At 40.6% G+C, this 23207-nt stretch overlaps 9 protein-coding genes across 16 annotated transcripts; 6 read left to right on the top strand and 3 right to left on the bottom strand.

Moving 5' to 3' along the window:
• The first annotated feature begins 1807 nt into the window (after positions 1–1807).
• On the top strand, positions 1808–4167 carry LOC108602424 (polycystic kidney disease 2-like 1 protein). Its single transcript, XM_017990539.1, has 8 exons — positions 1808–1968; positions 2025–2427; positions 2484–2696; positions 2750–2981; positions 3072–3302; positions 3366–3608; positions 3671–3942; positions 3997–4167. The coding sequence occupies exons 1-8, from the start codon at positions 1833–1835 to the stop codon at positions 4112–4114; spliced, it is 1848 nt and encodes a 615-aa protein (XP_017846028.1). The 5' UTR covers positions 1808–1832; the 3' UTR covers positions 4115–4167.
• Positions 4168–5258: 1091 nt separating this feature from the next.
• On the top strand, positions 5259–6181 carry LOC108602057 (V-type proton ATPase 21 kDa proteolipid subunit). 2 transcript variants are annotated; one of them, XM_017990071.1, is made up of 3 exons: positions 5259–5346; positions 5406–6090; positions 6152–6181. In XM_017990071.1, the coding sequence occupies exon 2, from the start codon at positions 5427–5429 to the stop codon at positions 6063–6065; it is 639 nt and encodes a 212-aa protein (XP_017845560.1). In that variant the 5' UTR covers positions 5259–5346; positions 5406–5426; the 3' UTR covers positions 6066–6090; positions 6152–6181. The 2 variants fall into 2 exon arrangements, with proteins under 2 accessions (XP_017845560.1, XP_017845561.1); XM_017990072.1 differs by having other exon boundaries at positions 5326–5346; positions 5410–6090.
• Positions 6182–7675: 1494 nt separating this feature from the next.
• Positions 7676–8569, top strand: LOC108604640 (40S ribosomal protein S5). Its single transcript, XM_017994190.2, has 2 exons — positions 7676–8307; positions 8377–8569. Exons 1-2 carry the CDS (start codon positions 7756–7758, stop codon positions 8542–8544), a joined length of 720 nt encoding a protein of 239 aa, XP_017849679.1. The 5' UTR covers positions 7676–7755; the 3' UTR covers positions 8545–8569.
• A 75-nt stretch (positions 8570–8644) lies between these two features.
• LOC108604641 (V-type proton ATPase 21 kDa proteolipid subunit-like) lies at positions 8645–9362 on the top strand. The gene has a single exon (XM_033294098.1). It carries the CDS (start codon positions 8671–8673, stop codon positions 9295–9297), a length of 627 nt encoding a protein of 208 aa, XP_033149989.1. The 5' UTR covers positions 8645–8670; the 3' UTR covers positions 9298–9362.
• Positions 9329–10202, bottom strand: LOC108604639 (RRP15-like protein). The gene has a single exon (XM_017994189.1). The coding sequence runs from the start codon at positions 10152–10154 to the stop codon at positions 9342–9344; it is 813 nt and encodes a 270-aa protein (XP_017849678.1). The 5' UTR covers positions 10155–10202; the 3' UTR covers positions 9329–9341.
• A 125-nt stretch (positions 10203–10327) lies between these two features.
• On the top strand, positions 10328–11274 carry LOC108602264 (RNA transcription, translation and transport factor protein). Its single transcript, XM_017990318.2, has 3 exons — positions 10328–10440; positions 10506–10838; positions 10896–11274. Exons 1-3 carry the CDS (start codon positions 10380–10382, stop codon positions 11249–11251), a joined length of 750 nt encoding a protein of 249 aa, XP_017845807.1. The 5' UTR covers positions 10328–10379; the 3' UTR covers positions 11252–11274.
• LOC108602265 lies at positions 11240–11782 on the bottom strand. Its single transcript, XM_017990320.1, has 2 exons — positions 11511–11782; positions 11240–11444 (listed from the first exon to the last, which is right to left on the bottom strand). Exons 1-2 carry the CDS (start codon positions 11683–11685, stop codon positions 11329–11331), a joined length of 291 nt encoding a protein of 96 aa, XP_017845809.1. The 5' UTR covers positions 11686–11782; the 3' UTR covers positions 11240–11328.
• A 245-nt stretch (positions 11783–12027) lies between these two features.
• LOC108603736 (putative uncharacterized protein DDB_G0271606) lies at positions 12028–19713 on the top strand. Of its 6 annotated transcripts, none has more exons than XM_017992787.2 (6): positions 12028–12108; positions 16173–18166; positions 18611–18730; positions 18854–19300; positions 19359–19481; positions 19547–19713. In XM_017992787.2, exons 2-6 carry the CDS (start codon positions 16220–16222, stop codon positions 19553–19555), a joined length of 2646 nt encoding a protein of 881 aa, XP_017848276.1. In that variant the 5' UTR covers positions 12028–12108; positions 16173–16219; the 3' UTR covers positions 19556–19713. The 6 variants fall into 6 exon arrangements, with proteins under 6 accessions (XP_017848276.1, XP_017848275.1, XP_017848280.1 ...); XM_017992786.2 differs by lacking the exon at positions 12028–12108 and adding an exon at positions 12302–12427; XM_017992785.2 differs by lacking the exon at positions 12028–12108 and adding an exon at positions 15353–15449.
• Positions 19714–20824: 1111 nt separating this feature from the next.
• LOC108603734 (dual specificity protein kinase TTK) lies at positions 20825–23196 on the bottom strand. 2 transcript variants are annotated; one of them, XM_017992783.1, is made up of 5 exons: positions 22977–23196; positions 22814–22921; positions 21736–22755; positions 21036–21591; positions 20825–20981 (listed from the first exon to the last, which is right to left on the bottom strand). In XM_017992783.1, exons 1-5 carry the CDS (start codon positions 23099–23101, stop codon positions 20850–20852), a joined length of 1941 nt encoding a protein of 646 aa, XP_017848272.1. In that variant the 5' UTR covers positions 23102–23196; the 3' UTR covers positions 20825–20849. The 2 variants fall into 2 exon arrangements, with proteins under 2 accessions (XP_017848272.1, XP_017848273.1); XM_017992784.1 differs by lacking the exon at positions 20825–20981 and adding an exon at positions 21657–21666 and having other exon boundaries at positions 21516–21591.
• Between the last annotated feature and the right edge of the window lie 11 nt (positions 23197–23207).

The raw sequence follows: 23207 nt of genomic DNA, 5'->3' as shown, positions 1-23207 counted from the left end.
GTCTTTAGGCATTTTCTAAACTTTAGCAACAATTTTTGTTGCCAAGCAAAACTTTGAGCTGAATTAAAATTAAGTATACGCACAATTTTATTTCGCATTTCATTTGCAACTCTTTAAATAAAACTCACTCAATTCATGTTTAAAAAAAAAGAAGCTTTTTTTTCGTTGCTATTGCCACTTAAACGTTTAAATATATTGCATATATATATACAAATTGGATTTCATTACTTTACCGCTTTTACCACGTGTGAAAACACGGACAGCAATAATAAAAACAAAACAAAAACCGTTAAGCAGGCCAGAACACATAATTAAATAAGCTTATAGAATATTGCATGCTCTTAAAATTAAATATTCAATTTATTTTTTATTCTAACATTTAAACATTCATATTTATAATGCAGTTGCTTGCTAACAGACTTAAGTTATTTAAACTAAATCTAAGCAAACAATTTAAAACTTTTCTCTTGAATTTTGATAACAAAAGCACTTTAGCTATGTTAGTTATTAAAAACAAAGCACAGTCATAGGTTAATTCGCACTAAATTGCTCAGCTCAATTCTTTGGAATATCAACAGAACAAAACTAATAACTAACAAAATTCTATAGAATAAAATAAAGGTGTTGCAGACTAAATATTTAGTAGTACCTTTTGCGCTAGCGTATTAAAATCAATGCAAACTTAATTTTATTTAAATGCCAATTTATAGCGCATGAACATTACATTAAATGATTATCAGATGGCCACTTAACGCAAATCAAATCAATTTAAATCGTAGCATTCTTCATGCGCTCAGCTAAATCCCCAAGTTCGGGTACAAACAATGGACACGTGAAATGAAAAGCAACATGCACAATAGACATAAACACACTCACACACATACACACACATACATATTGAGATATTGTGTAGGGCTGTTGACGCACTTAACCCCCACTGGCCGGATTGGCCGGACTGGCTGGCCAGGTGCTTTATGCTAAGCCCTGGGATTCGATGTCCAAGTGGCCGTTTGATCTGTTGGCCCTTTCTCGATACGATGCGATGCACAACAGCTGTTGGCCCAAATCGGCCTAAATATCTAACGTAACAGGAAATAAATTCTCAACAGCCTTTTATGCCCAATCTGATGGGCACGCCCATTCCGACAGTATTTACTGGATTGCAACTTTAACAGCAGTGTCTGTGCAAAATGTTTGCTTACCGAGTGGAGCTTATTACAGCTTACAAAATGTTGTCAAAGCGCTTTGTCTAGCATGAATAACTTTATATGCAACTAACTGTTAAGAAATGGAAAATTAAAAATTTAATGGCATGTCAGCAAATTGTTTAAAGCGCATTGGCAGTTCGCATATGTCTGAGACTTTTTCTAGTTTATTCTGTAGCTGCCTTAGCTGCTTTATTGTTGTTGTTGTGCAGCGTAGTGTTCATGTATGCGGCAACTTGACTCTCAACTTCAAATGCAACATTTCACCGGAAAACAGCGGAAGGTCTTTTATATGCCAGGGCAACTTCCGGTCTATAGAAAACTAAAGTAGCTGCTGCTGCTGCTGCTGCTACTGCTGCTGCTGTTGTTAGCTGTTGGTTGTTGCTTGCTGGCTGTTGGCTGTTGCTCTTGGTTAGCCTCAAGTGCCTGTCTGGGCAGTTAACAATGAGTGCGCCTATGCATATGCTGCATATAATTCTGGCAGGTGCAGTCAAGCGGCAACAAAAGTGTTGCATGCAACGCCCTTAAACTTGGCAAAAATATCATCAAGTGTGCGTTGAGTACAAATCAAGTTTCAATTTAGTTAAACAATATATTGTGCACGTTATTGTTAGCATTTGATTAAATATGAATAAGTTTTTACGTCGCCTTAAGGGCAAAGGAAAAAAGCACCACCACAAGGACTACATTACCGAAGAAATAGTTCGCTCGATTTTAATCGATATGCTGCTGCTTATTGTGTTACTAATTTGCGTATATTTTGGTAAGTCATGCGCAACAGTCAATTAGTTAATATTCATTTTGTTTTGTTGCTCACAGTGGCAGATTCACTGCGCACCAAGTATATGTACTATGACTATCAGCAGATCGAGAAGTATCTGCTGTACGATTACCCGCAAGAGGAGATTGGATATGATCATTCGTTTCATATATCATTCGACGATATATCAACAATCAGTGAGATCTGGGAATATATATTATTTGTATTTATTCCAAAGATTTTCACGAACATGTCTCTACAAGCGGCCGAGGGTGAGGAGAAGATTAAATATCATCTGGCCTTCATGACTGAGAACATCATAGTGGGCTTGCCACGCATGCGGCAAATACGCGTGCATAGTCAGACCTGCACCCTCGACGCGCCACTCGATTCCAGAATGCAAAGGCACACATGCTATCCGCCGTACACGCCAGAGGTCGAACAGAAGACCTCGTTCTTCGGGTAATTGCCTCTGGCCAGTTAGTTTATTAATAATTTTCACAGTGTGCAACACTTAGCGTTGATTACACGACGGAGCACAGCAGCATAATGGGACTGGTTACTACCTATAGTGCGGGTGGATTCTCTAAGGAGTTTTTCATGGATCCCACGAAGAATTTCGAACTGGCTTATAGTTTAAGAAGCGAGACTTGGCTAGATCGTGGCACACGCTGTATTATAGTTGAGATTAATACATATAATGATTTTACTCATACCTATACAATAATTAAGTGAGTAACAAACTAATTAATTTAGTATTTATTTAGTCCCTTCATTTACACAGAATTTTGTTTGAAACGTTGCCATCGGGTCTGGTGGTGCCATCGCTGATTGTGAACACTGTGCAGGAATATGGCATACTATATCCTGTAAACCGAGCTATATTATATTTTGGTATTTTATATTATATAATAATTGCGTTTTTCACCTACAACGAAATTCAAGAATTCCGCGAATTGACGTTTATTGGTTATTTCAGGAAACCAGGCAACATAATAGACAGCATTTTTCTAATTGTAAGCACTAGCGAAATATAATTCCGCTGAAATTCCGAGTGATTTCCATTTCATTTCCGATTGTGATTCATACTGAATTCTTATTTTTAGGTATCATATATTGCTCTGGGCTACAATGTCTGGCATCCCATTGAGGTGAATCGCATTAAGCGAAAAATTAAAGAAGATCCCAATAGCTATATTTGTCTGGATCGTTTAACAAATGGCTGGCATTTTTATGTACTTATCATTACCGCTATCACGTTTCTGGCCTGGAGCAAGGTGCTCGTATATCTTTCATTTCATCGCACGCTCAAATGGTTTATGAACAGTCTCAAAGAGGTAAATACGCTGAGTAAATCATTTAAATTTACTAATTACTAATCAATGCACTGATTACTGCAGTCGGCTTTGAACATTATTGGATTTATATTTGTATTTCTGATTACATTATTTGCGCTCGCACAGTTGGGCACAATTTTATTCAGTGAGTGGCTAGTGACTTTCAATAATAACTTTACAACAATGACAACAATTATGCGCTTACTAATGGCGGATGTGGATTATCTAAGCATGCATGCAGTTCATCCGACGCTAGCTGTCATTTACTTTATAGCTCTCATATTAATTATCTTTAGCTTATCTATGGTAAGTGTCAGTTGGAGCCAGAGCGTGCGCTCAAATCTATGCTATACATTTTATTCTGCTAGAATCTGTTTGTGGCCATCTTATTGTCCAGCTATTCGGATGTGAAGCACAAGACCATAGTTAGGGATACGATTGTGTTTAAGATGATGATGGTTTGCCTTAAGCGTTACATTTGCTTTTGGCGCCAAGGCGATAAGAAATGGTTAAAGGATCGCGTGCTGCTGGTGGAAATCATAGAACAGCCGCCAGAAGATGCTGCTGGTACAGATGATGATCAGAGGGCTCTAAATTTAAAAGAGCACACACTAATAATTTTAAGAGAGCAAATGGCGCAGTATGTTTAATTGCTCTTAATGTATGCGCAGCCTTTTTATTGATCTCTTTGCAGATTAACTGAGCGTGCTCTTAAGGTTGAAGAGGAATTTGAGAATATACATTTGGCTATTGAGCGCGTTGCCAAGCTGCAAGCAAAGCTGAACTTAAAATGGCAGCAATCTTTACACTGAATATTAAACATTTTACAGCAGCTGCTACTATCTTTACTTTAATAAAAGACAGCTACCCCAACCCCCCAGCTCTTAAATGGCAACGGCCTTGGGGGGAGCCTGTCGTGTTCAGCGTACAAAACGCAACACGAAAGTTAGTCAAGGGGAAAAAACACAGGTTAATGGATTTCTCTTGTGATATTCGACTCGAGCGACACACGGCGAGCTGACCCAACCACAATTTTATATTGTGCTTATGTAGCTTGGGCTCTTAGACAACTTCTATTTTATTTCACTTCTTATATTGTGCGTGGATTTTTCAAGTGAAAAAGTTTACATACATTATCAAGATATACTTACGTGCAGGAGCAGCCACAGCTACAGCTAGCGTGGCATAAGTGGAGGCCAGGCCAGGGCAGCCAGCCAGCATGCTTGTGGGCTCGCCCGCTTTTGTTGGGACTACAAACAACACATTTCGTTTAATTGAATGTTGTGGTTGTCTTGCAGCGCTTGTCCTTTTGTTTGCGTCGGGCACGCGCCCGAAAGAGAACAAAAATTATAATGTAGTGTAAATATTTAATGATGATGTGACTTTAGATTATGCTCCTGTCACGTGCTCTGCTCGCACGGCATTTTCATCCTCGCAACTTGGCCAATTCAATGAACTGTAAATGTCTCCGACTGTTTTGTACTTTCTCCGTTTCTTCTTCTTCTTCGTACTTTAAATTCGTCCACGTGTACAATGCAAAAGCCAGTTTTATTTTCACACGCCAAGCAAACCATTGAGCCGCATCCTTAAGATAATAAGAAAACAAATCGAGTTTTATGCACTACGAAAATACTCTGTTGATTTTGCATATCAAAACATAAGCATAAAAACTGCACGCACTCCACTTAAAAACTTTTAGTTTAGTCTCAATCAGCCATAATATTTTAAGCATTATATTTGCTCGAGTGATTTTTATAGTTGTTTTGATAAACTATTTAACGGCCAGTTAGACGACCATGAACCTTGCGCCATCTAGCGGCGCTTCTTCACAGCACGCCTCTGTAGCCGTCTAGCGGCAAGTCTCAAACTAGCTAAGTCGCAACACAGCCTCGAACATGTGCGAGCGCTTATGCAACATGTCTGAGCGATATATCGATATGAAGTGGATTACGGCAACCCTGCTTCACGTCATGTGATTGTAGATACTTTTTTCGCACGGAAAAGTCACCTGTCGCCAAGAAATTAGAATTACGCCTGCAGTTTGGTGAGTAAAAGTAAAAATGTTGTGAAAATTGTGAATTTATGCAGTGCTTTCATCAATAGACAGACAATAAACCGTGCAAGATGGCGCCCAAAATACGCACAGTCGTAACACAAACATTTCTATGGCTGTTTCTCGCTTCGGCCATAATTCTCATCCTCTACTTTGTGATGACTGGCAAGGGCGAGCGCGTAAGCGTTGGCTGGTTCTTGACCACATCGAGCCCGTACATGTGGGCCTGTCTGGGCATTGGGCTGTCCGTCTCACTGTCTGTCGTAGGCGCTGCCCTTGGAATACACACGACAGGCACGAGCATTGTGGGTGGTGGCGTGAAAGCGCCACGCATTAAGACCAAAAATTTGATTTCTGTCATTTTCTGCGAGGCTGTGGCTATCTACGGTCTTATCACCGCCATTGTGTTATCCGGTCAGCTGGAGCAATTCAAAATGGAGACGGCCCTGGCCAGCGAGAGCGTAATGAATAACAATTGGTTCTCGGGCTATTTGATATTCGGTGCTGGCCTTGCCGTCGGACTGGTCAACTTGTTCTGTGGTATTGCCGTTGGCATTGTGGGCTCTGGAGCAGCGCTTTCCGATGCGGCTAATGCTGCACTTTTTGTCAAAATTCTGATTGTCGAAATCTTTGGCTCTGCCATTGGTCTCTTCGGTTTGATTGTTGGCATCTACATGACCTCAAAGTCTAAGATGGGTGATAAGGACTAAACATATGGTCGCTGCAGTTCGCCAAGTAAGTGCTCGCTATCAAAATCCCCAACTACGCATGTGTAATAACGTCCAATTAATTGCAGCATTTTTATCACGCGCCTCCCCAACAACAACAAAATAACAACAACAATCAGTCATCAAGTCATTCCGAGACACAACAACAACAGTGCTTCTCTTTTTTTGGAAATTACAATGTTTTATATGCAGTTACAATGCGAAGCAAACTGTCTCCGCCTAGCCCCGCTACAAATCACGACTACACGGGACTTTAGTTACTTACTAAGTTAAAAGTTAAACATAAAAATTTATACGCTGCGCGCGTTGCCACAATTATTCAGCATCATTTTCGAATTGTGCGTTTAATGCGCGTAGTGTAGTGAATTTTTATACGAATTATGTTTTTTAATTTTAGTTATGCGTTTGAATTGTATGTGTAAGAAAGACAAGTGTGTGTGCTAAGTACATATGTATGTAGTTGATATATTTGTTTAAATTTTGGCACTTTAATTTCTTATGCGAAATGTATTATATTTACTACCACTACAAATAATAAATATTAAACTGTACTATATTTTATTCTACTGTTAATACAAAAGTAGTAGAGAAATACACAATCTACAAAATTACATATTATTATTATTACATACATATACAAACATACTACCTATAATAGAAAGTATTCTGAATGAAAGTCAAATAAATATTTGTGTTTTGTTAAACAATTCCTGTCAATGATTAAGCAACTCCTAGCGCTAATCAAACGCACGCGCTTCGAGTACTATACTATAAAATCTAGATAGCGCATAGATAGTAAAAGGAAACATTAAGGTGAGCACACCTATTAGTAATGCCTCATATTGCTTAGTTCTTAAATCTTACAAATTTACATGCATTATATACTTGGGACAAAAACTTATATAAATCCTGACAGTAACCCATTCTAATCAATGTACCTAATGGTTATAAGTTTTCCCATTCAGTTGGGAAAGTTGACAATATATAATATATGTTTAAAACTATAACTATAAATATTTAGTTAAAATCAATTAATCTACACTATATGCTTTTAATTTTATAAAATGTTGCCCAATAAAATATACACATCATTGTCATATGTTCCAAAATGCCTTTACGGTAGAATCTCTACTATAATGGCATTTCTGAAAAACATTGAAAATTTAAATTCAATCAAAACAGATTCTGCTAACATGCGAGCACACTGGTACACAGCTTTTAGAATTCTGTAATGTTGCAACCCTACTCGCCAGTGCTACCCATCGAATATTAATCGTTTCAGCCCTTGGAAACCGCGCAAAATTAAAATATGCCTTCATAATTTATCATTTTATCATAGAAAATATTTTTATTAGTATAAAAAAAAACATTAGGATTTCGCTGTCTTATAAGCTTTATTAGATTAGCTTCCAAAATTAGGAACTTTGCTTATAGCCACACTGTTACATTACTTTGGCGAATTGAATAAAATTGCTTATTTCAACCGATGTTCCGCATAACATCAATGCATCATTTTACATCGACATCAACCAAAACATTGTGAAATATCGCCAAAAAAACATCGATGTCAATTAATATCACTAGCGCGATGCAATACTTCCTTTCGTTTCTGACTTTTCAAAGGTAAAGGTTGTGTTTTTGCGGAATTATTTAGTCAAATAATTTACACAAGATGTCTGACTGCGGAGATTCCAATTTCGAGTCTGTCCTTGATAATGCCGACCCGGCTGATGAACAGTCGCAACATCAAGTCGAGGAAGACATTTGGGAAGAAGGCAATTTGGAAACATTTAATGAGAAAGCTCCGTCCAACGAATGGCCAGAGATTAAGCTATTTGGACGTTGGAGCTGCGAAGATATCTGCATTAGTGATATTTCACTGCAAGACTATATTGCAGTAAAGGAGAAATTCGCACGCTATTTGCCACACTCGGCCGGACGTTATGCGGCCAAACGTTTTCGCAAGGCTCAATGCCCCATTGTTGAGCGCCTTGCTTGTGGCCTGATGATGAAGGGACGCAGTAACGGCAAGAAGTTGATGGCTTGTCGCATTGTTAAACATGCATTCGAGATTATACACTTGCTCACGGCGGAGAACCCCTTGCAAGTGACGGTAAACGCCATTGTTAATGCAGGTCCACGTGAGGACTCCACTCGCATTGGACGCGCCGGTACTGTGCGTCGTCAGGCGGTAGATGTTTCGCCTCTGCGTCGCGTCAATCAGGTGAGTCTAAAACTATTTTCTATTCTGAAAACATTTTTTTCAAAAACATGCATATGTATGTATTTGTAGGCCATTTGGCTGATTTGCACAGGCACACGCGAGGCCGCTTTTCGCAATATCAAAACCATTGCCGAGTGTCTGGCAGATGAGATGATAAATGCAGCCAAGGGCTCGTCCAATTCCTATGCTATCAAAAAGAAGGATGAATTGGAACGCGTGGCCAAATCGAATCGCTAAAGCTGTCAGTTATATTTCAAATTGACACAGCAAAACAAGTTGGCAGCCCTCAAAATATTTGAGAGCTCACAAGCTCTGTCAAAGGTTTAGCACACGAAATTTCTATTAGAATAAAAAAAACTAAAAATGTCGTTTATAATTAAGTTTATAACTGTATCCTTGGTGGTGTTGCTCTGTGTCATCTTCAGTGTTGTAATGACACATGTTATAAGCGGTAATCCGGAGCGTGCAGATTTAACTTGGATATTACGCACAACAAGTCCACATATGTGGGGTGGTCTGGGTGTAGGCCTAGCTGTTTCCCTATCTGTTGTCGGTGCAGCCATTGGCATCTATGTTACTGGCACAAGCATTGTTGGTGGCGGTGTGCGCACACCGCATATAAAAACCAAGAATCTAATCTCAATTATCTTTTGTGAAGCCGTTGCCATTTATGGACTTATTAGCGCTGTTGTATTCTCGGGCAATCTGAAGGCATATGAACTGCATCACACGATCAACCACCGGGAGCACATGACTAAAAATACGTATGCTGGATTTGCTACTTTTGGCGCTGGACTGGCTGTAGGATTGGTTAATCTCAGTTGCGGCATTTGCGTGGGCATTGTGGGCTCAGGCGCCGCATTATCGGATGCAGCCAACTCTTCTCTGTTTGTCAAGATTCTAATTGTGGAGATCTTTGGCTCCGCTATTGGCCTATTTGGACTAATTGTAGGCGTATACATGACCTCGGCAGCAGAAATGGTCAGCTAATTTATGTTAACGTAATTTATTAACAATTGTAATCATCTTAAATACTAATCTTCATCGCCCTCTGACGACTCTTCATTGCTATCTTTATTCTCCTCAGCTTCCTCGTCGTCCTCTTCGTCCCAGTGTTTGATTTTCTTGTTGGTCATAAAGTCCTCACGCAGCACATTCCATTCAGATTTCTTCTTGCTGCCCGTTGTGCCGGGCGCCTCGTCATCTGTCGGCTCATCCGAATCGCCTTCAGACGGGGACTCTTCTTTCTTTACAGGGTTATCAATTGTTGCAGATTTAGCGCGCTTCCCACTCATCAGCACATCAAGGAACTTGCGCTTGTCTATATTGTTAAGCACAGCGTCCTGTCGACTATCCAATGGACCGGCTTCTGCCAATTGCTGTTTGATCTCCTTTTGCTGTATACGCACAGCATTGAAGAACTGGACGGCGCCACGTGTAGCCACTTTTCGTAGACTACGCTCTCGCTCCATATCCCGGAAGCTCGGTTTCACTCGCAGCTGCAGCGGTACGTTTTTGCGCTGTTGTCGTGTCAACTGTGCATCCAGCGCAGACGCCTCTGGCTTCACTTCATCCTTCTCCTCCTGCTTAACTTTGTCACCCTCAATCTCAAAGTCATAGTCTTTTTTCTTTGCATCTCCTTTCTTGCCTTTCTTAGTGTCGATCTTTTTGGCACGAGAGAGCACTGCACTGTTTTGTGTGGTCTTAAGCACCTTCAACATAGAGTTTGCCCAGCCAGAATTACCATCGGCAGTTTCTGTATCACTGGCATTGCTTTGATGTTCATCTGAGCTTTCAGTGTCCTCTGCAGGCGCCTTCTTTGCCCGTTTAGCTGAGAGCAAAGCCATAGTTCAAAATAATAGCTGTATTAAAATTGTAAACAAAATGCACGTGTGGCCTGCAGATGATTTAAATAACACTTGCGGAGTTTGTTGTGGGGGCAAGTCGATCAGCAATGTGTCGCATTGCAGTGAACTGTCATCCAGTAATATATAATTGTTTTGTTTTTATCTACTGTCTGCTTTCATTTATTTGCAACTTTAATTCCGGTAATTTTGTGTATTAAATAAAAAATGTTAAAGAAAAAGCTAGAAGCCCTAGGACATCCCACACCCAGTGATGTGGCCATGAGCAGTGAGTCTTAACTAACGCCTAGCAATTTATAGTTTTTACTCGCTGTATTTTGTATCCATAAATAGATCGCAAGGAATTCGCCAGTACCGTCCTGTGGCTGGAAGATCAAAAGATTCGTCTCTACACTATTGAGGATCGTGAAAGTCTGCGTAATTTGGATAATATAACAATATGGGAGGAGGGATACAAAAAATATTGTATTGATCTAAATATGCCAAAGTTAGGCACCCAGCTGGAGCAATTGACTTGGATGCTAGGGCATGCAATACGTCTGGAATTTCTTGACGATCCTGCACAATATGAATCGATTAATGCTCATCAGGAAAATACTTCCAAAGGCAATAACGTGCAGAATTCACAACAAAAAATTCCAACTATTCTCCATGGCATGATCAATGGTAATTACAGTAAGAACACTTATTTGCTTTATTTAATAAATCCGTCTTTAATAATAGTTCAGGATAAGGAGTTTATTACTGGCGTGCGCAGCCTGGCGACAAAGCTAAATATTCCTTATCATCCCAATCACCTGCTACAGCTTGAGGCCGCTGCTCGCATAGTGCATGAACGAATGGCGGCTGCTGTTAAAAGTCGAAAAGCCATATCCGGTACACCTTTTCCTTTCGACAAGGGCAACGATATTGTATCTGGTAACGATCCAACGCTGGACTATCCTATGCGCATATTGCGTCTGCTGCAAATACAAAGTCTGCGCCAGTTGCAAACAAGCATCAATGAAACAATAGTGTCGGTTCAAAACCTGACTGCGAATCCAAAGACTGACACCAAGCTGGGCAAAGTTGGTCGCTAAGTCACAACTTTATAGAACAAACATAAATTGTAATGCTCAAATAATAAAACTAACACTACGCTTATTAAAAACTGCAATCAACGCTTAAAGAATGGATGTTCCGCTTTAGGTTTGATTTGCTCCTTGGCAGGCTCTGCTTTGGCTTTCAGAAAGTTTGCATCTGCCAAACGCGCCACACCCAGAAAACCAGCAACTGTTAATAAAAAGTTATTATTTAGAGTTTTGTACACTATTAAACCCAAAGGCATAATTTGCACACCTGCTGCAATACTTTTCATTGTAATACTCTCCAGGGGTGAGCGACGACGCTTTGCTTGCGAGAGTATAAAACCGCCAATGCCCATCATTCCAAATCCGCTTATCAGGCGACACGCCACACAGTCAGCCGATTCTGAAACATTCTCACGATACCAGCTTGCCAATTTACCAATCATTATTCAATTTGATATTTTGAAATTAAGAAATGCTTGTGCTTAGGTCGAACAGCTGATAGGATTTAGTGTCTATCGATAAAACCGGCGTGTCAAATGTAAATTTTTGAAAAATACTGTTTATTATTTAATAAAATGTAATTGCCAAGCACTCTCTGTGTGAACTTAAATTTGGAAAATTTAAAAGAAAATGTGCTTTATTAAGATTAATAATAATGTATATTTTCGTTTTTTTATTGTTACAATGTTCTTACAATAATATTGTGGATAATACGTGTTAGTTGTGGTATATACTATACCCAGACGGTTCAGTGTTGTAAACCTTAATGTTTACAACGCTATTTGAAACAACAAGACAAGTGGAAAAAAGTCTCTAATTTAAATGTTACAAGTGGATTATTAACATAAAAGCCAATTGAGAAAAGTGTAAGTTTCGATTTCTAGTGACCTTAGTTCAATTTTAAGCGGTAGCAATATGTAAAATCATAAGAAATTACAACTGAAAATGAATGCCGAAAATGAAAGAAAAATTGCCGACGCGACAACGCTACACGCACACACACATGCATACATGCATATACAACGCCAGCTTGCAAATGGCGGATGGGTTCCAACAGCAAAAACTGCATACATATACAGTGGTTCGGTTGTATATTAAATGCAGAAATGCTGTGATTTGTATGTGAAAAAGGTGTAAAATTGTTGACGTTGCAAGAAAGTTACAAGTTGGAAAAAAGACGCAACGGTAATTGCATGAAGTAAAAAATTATCAGGCAAAATATGTGCTTTCTCCAGAGGTTGTGTGTGCGTGTGTGTGTATGTGTATGTGTGAAGTGCAATGCATTTGTGTTTTTAATGTAAGACGGCGACGCCGACTGCGACGCCCTATTGTCTTCAGCTCTGTGAACGCCCTTTAGCATGGATCTTTGTCGTCAGCCACCCCCGCTACCAGCCTCATATACATACATACATAAATATGTACATATATATGTACATGTGATATGAGAGTGTACATAAATATGTATGTTCAGTGTGCTCCATATTCATAAGAGCAGAGTCGAAGAGAAACAGCCGTTCAATCAGAAAATCGGGTTTAGGTCACTTGACTGGGCCACACACATAAATTCATTACGCACACATACATATGCATTTGCATGCATACTCACACACACGCACATGCAATTCGAAAGATGTAAATACATACATACAGAGGTTACGTTTTGTTAATGTCTCGCCAATTAGACGCTTAATAAGCCACGTATATGTATATTTTTGGTACACTTTCACTCAGTGCCAATTAATTAAAATGCCATAAAAACTGCAAAATAATAATAAAGAGAACTAGCTATATTTTTGATCTGCCAAGAACTTGTGCGCTGCTGTTTGTTGTCTGGCAATTTCCTCTACTCCCACCCTGCCAAGTGCATAGTTTATGCGATTAGCGCGCTTGTGTGAGTTTTTGTGAGTGTGTGGCTTGCCTTTGTTGCGATTTTATCAAACAAGAAATAAACATAATTGATGTGTTGGCCTGTATTTGTTTCTCTGACATTTGCCTGCAAGTGTGTGTGTGTGTGTGTGTGTGTGTGTGTGAGCGTATGTCTGTGTCGGGAATTTCTTTTGACATTTACACATTGTCAGCAGCCGAGCAGACACACGCTCTTCTCTTTCCCACCCGCCTACCCACTCCTGCGCTGACGCTCACTCTATCACTAACCTCGCTTATCAGCTAATTCGAGTACACAATGATGCACTTTGCGTGCTTATAATAAAAGTTGAAGGCAATAAGAAAAACACAATTGACAATCAGTATCAGTACGTACATATATAAATATAAATATATTTTTCATTCATTTCTTGGAAATATTATTGATAATAACAATAATACGACGGGGCTCATGCACGTCAATCAATAATCGTTAATTGACACCAAACATTGTCTGTGACTTCAACAATGTACTGTACTAGTATGCATGTGTGTGTGTGATATTTTTAGAATTAAGTTTAAAGTGACTCATATTAAGAACAAATGTTGCTTAAACCAGTTGTTAGGCGCACAGAAACGGCGAACTTGACGCTCCCACGCAAAGCGAAATAGTTTAACGAATCGCACGCTCTCTTTAAGCGTATGCGAGCTAAAAACATAGCATGTTGCATAAACATAAATAAATAATGCAGAGAACTTTCTAAAATTAACACTTGCCCGTTGCAGGGTCTATCTAAAATAGCAAAAGCAAAAATGCATTTATGAATAGCATAAAGACAAAGAAAATACAAAAAAACAAAAAAAGCAAGCTGAAAAAATTGAATGAATGTGCCTGCGAGTGGGAGAGCGAGAAAGTGGTGAGCACTTGCACCGGTTAAAGCATTACGAGGGAATCATTAGTCAGTGAGTGTGAGTGAGTGAGAGATTTCATACGGGCAGCAGCCGTAGTGGCAACTTTTCCAACTAATTGAGCATTGAAATTACTGGCAGACTAGCAGCAGCAACAGCAACAACAACATACAAACATATATAATTAGGCCGAATTTGCAGTTGGCTTTGCCGCAAACTAGGGCGGCAGTAAATTTAGCTAACGACTCAACCATAAACATAATTTATTACATGCCTACAATACATTCTTACTTACATATAAGCACATGAATTGCAGTTTTAAATATATGGGCATACATACTTACAAACACATGTATCAATAGATGTATATAATATATATGTATGTGTGTAATGATAATAATTGTGCTAGCAGCGGCAAAGCAAGCTCTTCACACACATACACACGCACACACACACAGTTATATTTGAGCACATTCCGCAGCGGCGCTCTTCCGGTTGATGACCTTTACCGGCTTTTATTGTAGTTTTCTTTGAGCTGCTGCTGCTGGACGCTCCAAGAGATGCCGCTCTGCAGCACATTGATGTGTGTGTGTGTGTGTGTGTGTGTGTATGTTGACTTGACTGACAAGCTTTATTTAGCACAGCCAGCCGTTAAATGTTTACGCCCGAAACTGTCATTAAGACGAAGTTGCTCTTGTCGGGCAAACCCTCGCTCCGCTCTCTTTGGCTTTTGCTGCTTATGCATGTGTGTTTGCATTTTTACGAATCGTTATCAGCTTGCAGCAGTCAATAAAATGAAATCGAATTGATTTTGCAATATTCATAAGCACAACAACAGAATATACAAATATTTTATGCGATGAGCTCATTACGGCTATGCATATTAAAAGGTATTTGTTGCGGCTCTTTTGCCAATGTGCTTGCGAATTATTTAACTGAAACAGCGATAAAAAATCCCCTGAGTCAGCTAGCTGGCTAGCTAGCAAACAAAAAATGTATTAACGTTGCTAGCGCTGAGAGCAACAACCTTGAATTGAATTTCCAATTTGTGAATTCTTCCACGGACAGCAGCAGCGCAGCAACAGAAGTGAGCACAGAGCTTGCTTCTTGACTTCCACTTGAAATTTCAAGTTCTAACTGTAAGCGAGCGGGAGAGAGAAACAGAGAGAGAGAGAGAGAGAGAGAGAGAGAGTGTGGTTGTCAAGACAGAGCGAGCAGCCAGCCAGAAGAGAGTCTGAAGTTAGCAACGATGGAGAGCGACAAGCTGAGCTTCAGCGACGTCGCTGCAGCGGCAGCGGAGGCGTTCGCCGTTGATTTTGAGCAACTGGTATCATTCTCGTTGTGTCCAGTTAGAGCTCAGCACAAGAAGACGTTGCGAGCGGTGTTTAAAAGAAAAAAAAAAAAGAAGCACCAAAGATTCTAAATTTCTGTTTAAGTGAGTGTTTCACGCAATTTGCATACGTGTGCGTCAGCAAACTTTCTGTCTGTGTGTGTGTGTGAGCTTAAGAATTTCCTGTTACATTTGCAAGTCTTTATTTGGTTGCTTAGAGTTTTGCTAAATTCTAAGTGTGTGTGTGTGTGCAAAGCTTTCTTTGCTTTATGCCTAAAAACAAGTTATTGCTATTTTCTGCTTTTTTTTTATCGCTGCTCAAGTTTGCGCTGAGTGGGAGCATTAAATGCCTGGAATATTCCAAAAGACTGCAGCTTCAATCTGCAACTGAAATTGTGAAAGCAGCAACAAAGCAACAATGGGGGGGCTATCAAAAATTTTATTTATATTTACAACACATCAAACAACAATAACGATAACCGTTGTATATTTTAGTACCATTCACCGGCCGGCAAACTGATAAGCATGTATATACACACACACACACGCACACATACATTTAAACAAAATTTGAGCGTATGACAATTATAATTGCTTTTGATTGTAATGTCGCTGATCTTGTTTCATATATTAATGTGAACAGTGCCAGCAACTGCGCTGTGCTCGCGCTAATTGAAAAGTTCCACGTCATCAGCAAAAAGAATAAAAGTGAAGAAACAGAGACTAACTAAACAGCGATTATACAATTTAATTGTTAGCATGCAGTCTTATTTAAGCTTGTGTATGTGTGGTAATAAATTAATTAATTATTTAATTCATATATTGCAGTTACTCTCGCATAAGAGTGGGAACAACAACACGACACGAATGCAAATATGGATTTTCACATACTGATTGTCATTGGATGTGTGTTCAGCGCGTCGCTGCTCTCGTTTCTGTTCATCAACAAGATCTTTAGGCGCAAGACTTTCGAGGAGGTGGTGGCCGAGAAGCGAGCACTGAGCGCTAATCTGTATAACCAGAACAAGAGTGGCAGCAATGCGGCGGCGCAGCGCAAGCCCAAAAAGAAGGATCTAAAGCGTGAGAAGAAGCAGCGTCAGCGTGAGCAGCAAAAGGACCAAGAAGATCAGGAGGACTACTCTGATAATCAGTCGGAAGAGCAGGGCTCTGTTGGTCAAGACGATGAGCCTGTGGGTTTGTCCAAGCAGCATGTCGAATTCGATCCAGATCCAGAGATCTTGAATGAACAGCAAAAGGAGAATCAGCCCAGCAACAATAATAACAACAACAACCACAACAACAATGCGAAGAAATCGAAAAAGGATAAACGCAATGGAGCAGCTTCAAAGCCGGCTGCGGGCATTTTGGTGAACAAGAACGAGCCAGTGGCAGTTAAAGCTGTAGCGCCACTGGAGGAGGTGCCAGTGCTTAACAATTTTGATGTGCGTCCACCCAAGGATGTGGTTGAGCTTAAGAAGCAAGAACAGAAGGAACAGCGTAAGGAGGATACCAAGCAGCAGCTGCAAAAGAAAAATGCTGCTGCAGCCAAAAAGGATAAGCCCAATGCAGCGCCAGCTTTGCTCAATGCCGCGCTGGAGCAGCTGGTCGAAGTGCCGCATGTGCCCAAACAACAACAACAGGTGCTCAAGCAGCAGCCAAGCGGTTCACCCAAATTGCAACAGAGCAACAAGCAGAACAAGCAGCAACAGACAGGCAAGAAGCAAAAGGATACAGCATTGAGTGGCAAGGATCTGGTGCAGGCGCTGGACAAGCTCGCAGAGCATCAGACAGTTGGCGTCTCCGCATTAATGAACGTCTTCTCACGCGCTGAGCTCAATCGCTCCGAGATACAAATACTCATTGATTATTTGTTGAACAAGCAGCAGGATATGCCTGCCAGCCATGGCGACTGGTCGGATGACATTTGCCAGAAGCTCAAGCGTCAGCTGGAGGAGAAAGAGAAACTGTTGAGCGAAGAGCAGGAAGCCTCCATTGGCATTCAAGCCAAGCTGCGTGAACTGCGCCATGAGATCAACCAGGAGCGCGCCCAGCTGCAGAGCCGCAGTCAGGCCTACAATGAGCAGCTGCTTGCCAAGGAGCAAGAGCTGGCGGCGCTCAACCAGGAGCTGGCCAGCGTCAATGAGAAGTTTGCCTTGGAGCGCCAACAGTTCCAGGCCAAGCTGGTGCGCGAGAAGCAGGCCAGCTCACAGGATTTGTTGCCACAGCTGCAGCGTCTGCAGCAGGATTTGGCGCACAAGGAGAAGGTCATTGCGGACATGAGCAGCTTCGTCCAAGCCGAGGCGCAGCAAAAGAACGAGCTGCTGCAGCAGCGCGAAGAGCTCGAAACACGTCTCAACAGCACAATTTTCGAGCTGGAGCAGCGCAAGGAGTTGGAAACTGAAAACTCCGAGCTCAAAGTGGAGCTGCGTAATCTTCACAATGCACTCGAATCGTCCAAAACTGAATTGTCGCAATCGCAAGTCGAACTCAAACGCATCTGCAGCACGGAGCTGCAAGATCTGCGCCAGCAAAAGGCGTTGCTGGAGGCCAGCCATGTCTCGCTGAATCAGCAGCTCAGCCAGGCCAACAGCCAGGTGGTGCAGCAGTCGGCCCAACAGTCCGAGCAGGCTCAGGCCCAATCGGAGGCCATGCAAGCGCTGCAAAGCGAGGTGCGCTCCTTGAACGATGCCCAGTCCAAGCAGCAGCAACAGACCACAGCGCTCCAGTCGCAGCTCGAGGAGGCGCAAAAGCGCGCCAGCCAGCTGCAGGAGAAGGAGCAGCAGCTGCAGCTCGAGCTGCAAGAGCAGCGCGAGAAGAATAATGTAAGTCTTGAGCTATCCGAGCGGTGTATGAAGAGTTTAGTGTAGTAGATGTTGAGATTCTTTTTTAGTAAGCGCTAGTTGCTTTTATTTATGTGTAGCTAGCAAATAAAATGTTTAATTTAAAGCTGCTTTTGTTAGAAATAATGTATAAAAAAAATTGCTTTGCTTTGTATCTTAAGTTGCGCTTAGCTCATTTTGTTTAGATTTGCAATTTATTGTCTTTTAAACGACATTAAGCAGCAAAGATATTTTAATTTAATTCATCTCGAGTTTAGAGATGTTTAATTTGAATGACGCTCAGATGAATTATTTTGATATTGAGTTAATTCTTGTTTAAGTTAAGTTTATTATAATTTCTGTGTGTGTTTGTCCGTTTGTAAATGTAGCTGGTTGCACCTGTGTTCGTTTATTAATTTTTCACCGTTTGTATTTGTGTTTCGTCAGGATGTGCGTATGAAAAATTGGAAGTTGATTGAAGCGTTGCAAAATGCTGAGGCAAGAACAACAACAGCAACAACAACCACCACAGCAAAAACGAAAACAAATACAACGCAAAGCTTAGGCGTAAGTGCATGCACCACCACCACCCACAACCTGTAGCTTTTGATTTGTTTAAACTAATAAAAAAAATTTGTTTATATTATATGTTTGTAACTCTTTTGTATATATTGTATTTGTTATTTGCAGCAACAGCAGAAACAGTTGCAACAGCAAAAGGCTGCAGCTGCCAATGGCGGCGAGGCAGTTGCTATTGCCACCAGCTCCTCGGCCAAGGCTGAACAGCAGCGCATTCGAGAGCTCTATCAGCGCTTATATCCGCAGGCAGTCAAGGTGCATGCGGCCACGGCGCTGAATGCTTCGTTTGATGAGTGGCTGGAGCAGGTGCTTGCCACTTACGTCAAGCAACAGATGCCAGTGATACCGAGGGGTAGTCATAAGTCCACGCAATCCAGCGAAACAGCAAACAGCAGCAGCAGCAGTAGCAGCGATCACAACAACACCCACAACAATATTAGTAGCAATAATAGCAATTCGAATAGCAAATCCTCCTCCGCCGAGCAAGAAGAGCTGCATACACAGAATCTGAAGCTGCGTAAACGCAACGATGAGCTCACACAGCTGGTCACAAAGACGGTAAGAACACGACGTTAGATCTCTCTGAAGAGTTAGCACTTTAATTTGTTTTCTTTAGAGCAACACGCTTGTGGATTTGGAGCAGCGAGCGCGCGAGCAGGACGAACACTGGCGCGGCATTGTGAGCCAAAAGGAGCAGCTCATTAGCAAGCTGCAACAGCATGCCTCAAACGGTGAACAGGTAAGCGTTTCTCTTGGCTTTATATATTAATTTATGCTTAAAACTTTGTTTTATTTGCATTACAGGACATTTAATGTCACCCTGGTCGATTGCCCTTCTTATTAGACAAAAGAACCACAACGATTAGTGACAACAATCACAGCGTTTGTCAAACTTCCACAGTAACAATTCTAACAATCTATTAAGTTTAAAGTTTAATACTATAAAAAGTATATAGAAATATATTAAAAAGCAAAACCGAAATGAACTATATATAAAAAACAAAAGCCCAACAACAGCAACAACAATTTAACATTTTGAAGTAGCAAAAAGAATATAATGTAATTTAAAAGAATAATATACATAACTACAAAAAGATAAGAAACAAACAAACAAACAAACAAACTTGTGCAATGTTGATGAGAGTTTATAAATATAAAGCGCAAGCGGCGCCAGGACTTGCTGATAAGGCAAGCGCAAATTGCAACAACAACAACAGCAACACACAAACATTGAACGCATTGCTGCTGTGGCGTATACACAATGAATGAATAAATAGGCATGTTTGCATTGTTTATAATTATTTATATACATTTTATATATATTATATTGTATCAACTATATTATTTTTGTGTCTTAGCTGCATTTAAACTGAAATTCAACTTATCTACAATGTGTTTAAACAATTGAATTTAGCAAACTATTTAATTAAAAGCATGTGCATAACAAATGTGTTTAGTTTGAGAAATGTTTTGTATGTGTGCAATCATTGTGTTCGAATTGTTTGAGTTTGTAAACAGCGCAAAGTATTTAATGTAGCCGCAAGCATTACATACACATCTAGGTATGTCTGTCGACCGTCTGTCTGTCTGCATGTATGAATGTATGTTAGTAAAGCAAATGGTTAGCCTGCAACAGCAACATTTAATTAAGCATATGATATACAAATGACTATTTTTATATACAAGAAAAAAATAATGATAACAGAATGAAAAACGCAAAAAAAAAACACATGAATTTAAACATTAAGTAAACTCTAAACGGAAACACATACACAGAAGCAGCGTGAGTAGTTGCATAAAGCGTTTAATTAGCAATTAATTCAAATACTTAATTGTTGCAAGCCGTAAGCAAATTGAAATTAGGCAAACACACAAATTGAACAGTCGCAAAGACAGCGTTGTTAACATTAAAACAAACGTATATATATATATACACATATATAATAAGAAAATAAAGAATATACTAAATGCAGTTATCTGCTGCAATATGCCGATTATGTAATGATGTATAATTTATGCTAAATGAGAATTAAATACACACACACAAGATTATATAAAAATACAATACAATATATTTGTGTTCTTTCTTACAAATTGTGTTTAGCAATTAATGCGCTCTAGCGCTTTTGGGTGCCAGCTGCAGATTCTTTAGCGGTATGATCATGTGAAAAGGATACTGCAAGAGCTCCTCACAGGAAGGACGCTTCTTTTGATTCAGCTGCAGACAATTCTTAACCATCTGTAATGATTTATAATTAGTTAATGCGCTAAGAGCTTAGGCATTGGCACTCACGTGAATCAACATGGGCGGATAGTAAATGGGCAAAGCTGGATACTCAATGCTGCTGCTCGGATTGGCAATCGCATTCATTTTGGCATTTATATTCCGTATGTGCCCAAATGGCGTCTTCTGATACATTAGCAAATACAATATGCAGCCAAGCGACCAGACATCAGACTTGGTAGAAATCTTGATTTTTGGCTGATTACCGCCACGCATGGGACTTGTGCCCGTCGAAATGTCGGTCAACGCCTCGGGGCTAATGTAATTGAAAGTGCCCGCCTGTGAGAATTTTATAATACTTGTCGAGTCCACAGCAATGTTGCTGGCTATGCCAAAATCAATTAGCTTCAGGCGACCGTTGATCATTAGAAAGTTGGCTGGCTTTAGATCCGAGTGTATAACGCCATGCTGATGTATATAGTTGACAGCTTGCAGCATTTGATAGAGTATGTTCATCAGATTATAAAGTGGCAGGTTAGTGGTAAAGCCCTGCAAGATTTTGTTCAAATCACAATCGCCTTTCTCCATTACCATATACAGCTTGGATTCCTGCCGCAATAGTTGACTGTTAAACAAAAATTAAAGCTTAGTTATTGTATTCGAAATATAGAAAATACAAAATGTACATACAGCGTAACCTCTGCAGCGTTAAATAGTTAAGGACATACTATAGCTTTTAAGGAAATAATCTGGGCTTCAAAATACTTACTAATCGTATAACGATACAACACATTCGTTGCCTTGCAGTTTCTCCAGCAGTTTGGTTTCATTCAAATAGCCTTCGACAACAAGTGGATCAGCTTGCAGATCAACAACTTTGAGAGCAAATTCTTTGCCCGTATCTCTGCGTTTTGCCAAATATACAGAGCTGGAGCCACCGCAACCAAGCTTCTTTAGAATAAGATATTCTTGATTTTTTATCTGCAGCACATTGGAGTTGCCTTTGGACCCTGGTACTGCTGCAGGAGCTGGCATAGCTGCCACCACAGCCATCGGTGCTGCAGGCGCTGCAACTGCTGCGGGTTTGTCCACTTCAAGCACCTGCTGAAAAGCACCTTCTAGGGACTTTTTTGTCTTGCCGCTCGGCAGCGCTGGCTTTGGCGTCGGCTGAGCTGGTGTATCGGGACTTTCGTTGATGGTGTCACAAAGCGAAAACGATATGCTATCGCTGTTAAACGGCGCGCCGCGACTCACCGTCATTGGGGTCTGGAAAAGCACCTTCTGTGAACGAAACTCATTTGCTGGGTCATTGCGCAGCTTGTTGGTGCCTCCGTCGGTTCGTAGACTCTGCACTTGTGGCGTAATGAAATCTATTTCGGGCTTGGCTTGGGACTTGAAAGCTGCCACTTTAGCTGGTCTCAGCGGCGTTTCGCTGTCAAGCGATTCGCGTTTCTTAGCCAAGGCATGCAAGCTTGCTGGAGCTTGTTTATTGGTAGTTGCTGGCTTTTGATTTGTTTGCTTTGGTGGCGATATGTTAGTGGATACGGCTGTGCTGTTGCTGCTGCAATCGATGCCCATTTTGCCAAAGCGACTCAGTAGCGACAAATTGGACTCGCTCGGCTTAAGTGATGCTGCAGGCAAACTGTTGGTGGTGCTGCCCGTAATGTCGTGCATAGGACTTAGCACGAAAGAATCGTTAAGAATGGCACAGTTCAAATTGTGACTGCTTCTAGCATCCTCTTCCTCGCTATCCGAGTCTATTAGAGTCATCTGCGAACGCCGCCTGGGCCTATAAGCAATATGCGTTGTACATTTAGCAGCATAATAAAGCCAAACAATTTACTCACATTCCAAAGCCATTGCTGGGCGCTGCTTGTACGCTTGCATTTGCCAATTGGCTTGTGCCGTGTGCTGTCTTTGATTGTAGGTGCTCATTTTCCTTATTGGCGTTGTCTCTGCAAGCAAACAGTAGCTGTTTACAAATATGCAAAGCATTTTAAACAATCTTACATGGCTTCCAATGACTTTCCTGGTATTTTCTTTTTTTGTGGTCGCGGCGTATTAAAATCATCTTCTTCTGAGTCTGTACCAAAGCCCCACAGGTCGCTAACATGTCGCGGCGCTGGTGTACTCATTTGTTAGTTGAAAATTTATTTTCTCAAAATATTATTTTATTTATAAACAATTCAAACACTGTATTAGTAGCAATTTATCGGCGACAAATCGAAAGTAGCAATTGTT

The sequence above is a fragment of the Drosophila busckii genome, chromosome 3R (genome assembly GCF_011750605.1).
Source record: "Drosophila busckii strain San Diego stock center, stock number 13000-0081.31 chromosome 3R, ASM1175060v1, whole genome shotgun sequence".
Taxonomy (NCBI): Eukaryota; Metazoa; Arthropoda; class Insecta; order Diptera; family Drosophilidae; genus Drosophila; species Drosophila busckii.
This window is presented reverse-complemented; position numbering and strand designations above follow the sequence as displayed.